Here is a 3090-nt window from a genome sequence, read left to right as displayed (position 1 = left end):
TGAAATCGCTGGCCTGGATCGCGCCGATGCGGTTGAAGCGGGCGTAGAGGTAGGTGGTCTCTGGCGGCAGCGGCGGGATGTGCTCCAGGTCGGCGTCGTCGCAGTAGACGGAGGTGCCGATGCACAGGCAGAGCAAGCAGCTGGGCAGGCCTGGGGGTGCAGAGGCAACCCTTGGCACGGCATGGCGTGGCACAGCACGGCACGGCTCCCCCGACCCCCCAGAGTAACCCAGCATGCAGGAGATGGGAGGACGTGCCCACCCCTGCCCATGCTGTGGGTACACAAAGTCTTTAGCCCTCAGACCTGTCACAGCCCCAGCACCTTCGTCAGCAAAACAGCCCAGGGCACCTCGTCAAGGGAAGGGCCAGAAATTCCCAGCCAAAAAAGTTGCTAATAAATGAAGCTGCTCAGGGCCAAGTACCTCCTGCGGGAGAGGGGGAGATGTAAGGTTGCCAAACACAGCAGCGTTACACCCAGGCTCACTTGACCCCCTTAGATTTTCCACAGAAGGAAACAGAACAAAAGAAAACAGTTTTGCATCGAGCAAAACATCTGTCTCGGCTGCGTGAGGGTCCCAGCAAGCTGGGCAGGGGCGGCAGGAGGGGTAAAGCCGTGTCCCCCCCATGTGCATGCTCCCTCTCCTCTCCCCCAGCGCCCGCGAGACTCAGCATCCATTAGTGGGGGAGTTCAAAGCAGCAAGGCAACAATTTCCCTTTGCCTCCTACTTAATTTGTCCCAGTCCAGAGTGACAGAAAATGAATAAAGATATTTATCCCTCGCTACAGGATTTTAATTGTCACTAATCTAATTGCTACTCTGTCCGACTGTCGCAATGCCTCTGCTCATTAAAGTGTTGCTGCTTTGCTGGAGCTCTTGTTTCCGAGAAATGTCTCGCTGCAGCCCTCCTGCCTACTGTGTGATAAGACGCACCCCCAGCACCCCGGGGCAGAACAAATAACTGCTGCTGTCTGCTGGTGGCAAAAAGATTTGCTCCCTTTTCTCCAGAGCACCAGCCCTGCCACCCCTGGGACGTGTGGCTGCATCCCATGGGAACCAAACCCCGCTGGCTGCACCTTTGTGCTGCACCCAGGGGTCTGCACTCACCCTGTGGCGGAACGGGCGCTGGGCGGACGGGGCTGGCGGTGGTCAGACGCTGCAACTTTGGGGTTTCAGCTGTGGTGCCCAGATTTGGGAGAGTCGTGGGGTCCTTGGGGCGAGGAGCCAGGGTGCCAACCTCGATCTGCAAACACAGCCGGGGCGTGAGCGCTGGGGTGGCCAAGCGGATCCTCCCGTTCCCCTCCAGTGCAGGAGGCACTGGTCAAGGGGTCAAGGGCACTGGGTAGGTCTTATTGAGAAGCCAGCTCCTCCTTGGAGAGCTCTCCTAGCTCAGGGTTTCAGAAACCCCCTCCGTATTTGCCCTCATGTCCTGGCTTCTTGCAGTGATGCTCTGGCCAGGCACTGGCAGGGGACAAGGAAGCTGGTGGAGGTCAGGGTTGGGTAAAGCCTTTCCTGCCACCAGCAAGAGTGGTAGAAGAGCCACCAGGACTCGTAGGCTTGTGCAAGAGGCTGGTTCTCCAGCTGTGCCCCATCCATCCCTTGGACCAAGTCTCTTTCTCGGCATGCACCCAGGATAGACCTGCCCCGCGCCGGGTGCTCTCCTGCATCCCCCTCACCTTCGGAGAAAGGTCACCGTAGTCGTAGAGCTCCTCATAGTTGCTCAGGTCAAGGATCTCACCATAGCTGTCCAACGTCAGGTCGTAGTTGTCCAGGTCCGGGTTTTCATAGAGTGCAAGATCAGCTTTTGGCTTCTCTGCCTTCCTCCTCTCCTTGGCTGGGACAGCCCAAGCTGCCCCCAGACACAGGCTGGCAATGCCCAGCCAGGCCAGGGTCCGCATCCTGCACCCGGCCGGGGTCACCGCTCCGAGGGCAGCACTGGGGACCACAGTCCTAGGGGGCACAGGGCTCCGACAGGGCCAGCAATGCAGGGCAGGATGGGGCCAGGTGCCCTGAAATGGTTGCAAAGCGGTGAAAGCAAAGAGGGATGGGATGGCAGGACCCGCTCTGCAGCCGTGATGGGGACTGCAGCCACTGTGGGGGACGAACGGCCCCCGGCCCCGGGAACATTATGCCGACCCTTTTCTTTTCAGCCCATTTCACGCTCGGCTGGGCGGCTGCGCAGGAGAGGCCCCGCAGCCGTGCCGGGCTGCCCTCACTTCCCGCATTTCCCAGCCCCGAGGAGGCGGTGAGGGCGGCGGGAGGTGATGAGAGCATCGGGATCCTGCTCCAGCCCCTCAAGGCGCTGAGTGAAGCTGGTCGCTGGCCGAATAAACCCAGCAGCCAAGCAGAAACAAGCCCAGGCACTCTGCTGCTCTCCCCGTCGGTCCCCCTTGCTCCTAACACCCAGGTCCAGAGCCCTGAGATGCTGTTTCTCAGCCTCCAGCGTCCTGGGCAAGCCAGCGCCGGGGGGACTGGAGGCCACAGGGACCCTAAGCACAGAGGCTGCCTGCATGGGGACACCCCAGCTCTGCAGCCGCGGCAGGGTGCGCCTGGCAGCCCCCCACTCAAACCCACCCAGTTCCATTCCTAAAGGGAGCTCGCTCCCACCTGAAGCTGGCCCCTGCGCGTGGGTCCCCAGCGCCCACCGTGCAGCCTGTGCTGCAGCATCACCCACCCAGCGGGCTGCACGCCCACGTGTGCACCCACGGCAGAGCAGGTGGAGGGGCCCAGCACCCGGCAGCCTCCCACGTGTCTCTCCCAAACCAAATGCAAAAACAATGACCCAGCCCAGAGTTTTTGCACCCCAGACTGAGGATGCTGCTCCCTACTTTCTGCCTGTTTCCCACAGATGAAACCTTTACGAGTGCAGTGAGCCCCCCGCACGCATTGCCGGCCCCCGGCCCTCCCAGCCCTGCAGCTCACCCCAGCCCAGCGGGGCTCTGCTCAGCGCTGGAGGAGCAGAAAGAAGACAGCATGGACGTACCCCCTTTCCCCTCCTCCTCGGCGTGGGAGAGCCCCGTTCTGCTCCCGTGGGCTGGTGCACTGGCCGGGGAAGGGCTGCTGGGCTTTTAATGCATGGAGAGGAGGGGGGGG

The 3090-nt window shown here is 61.6% G+C and overlaps 1 protein-coding gene across 1 annotated transcript in view; it reads right to left on the bottom strand.

Annotated features, from left to right (window-relative positions):
- The window catches only part of OPTC (opticin), a 4642-nt gene extending 2747 nt beyond the window's left edge, over nucleotides 1–1895 (bottom strand). Inside the window, exons 1-3 of the mRNA XM_075173979.1 lie at nucleotides 1674–1895; nucleotides 1105–1240; nucleotides 3–150 (exon numbers count right to left, since the gene is read on the bottom strand). Coding sequence (XP_075030080.1) covers nucleotides 3–150; nucleotides 1105–1240; nucleotides 1674–1895 — 506 coding nt within the window. The remainder of the gene's footprint in view (nucleotides 1–2; nucleotides 151–1104; nucleotides 1241–1673) is intronic.
- Between the last annotated feature and the right edge of the window lie 1195 nt (nucleotides 1896–3090).

Source organism: Calonectris borealis, chromosome 26, assembly GCF_964195595.1.
Source record: "Calonectris borealis chromosome 26, bCalBor7.hap1.2, whole genome shotgun sequence".
Lineage (NCBI taxonomy): Eukaryota > Metazoa > Chordata > Aves > Procellariiformes > Procellariidae > Calonectris > Calonectris borealis.
This window is presented reverse-complemented; position numbering and strand designations above follow the sequence as displayed.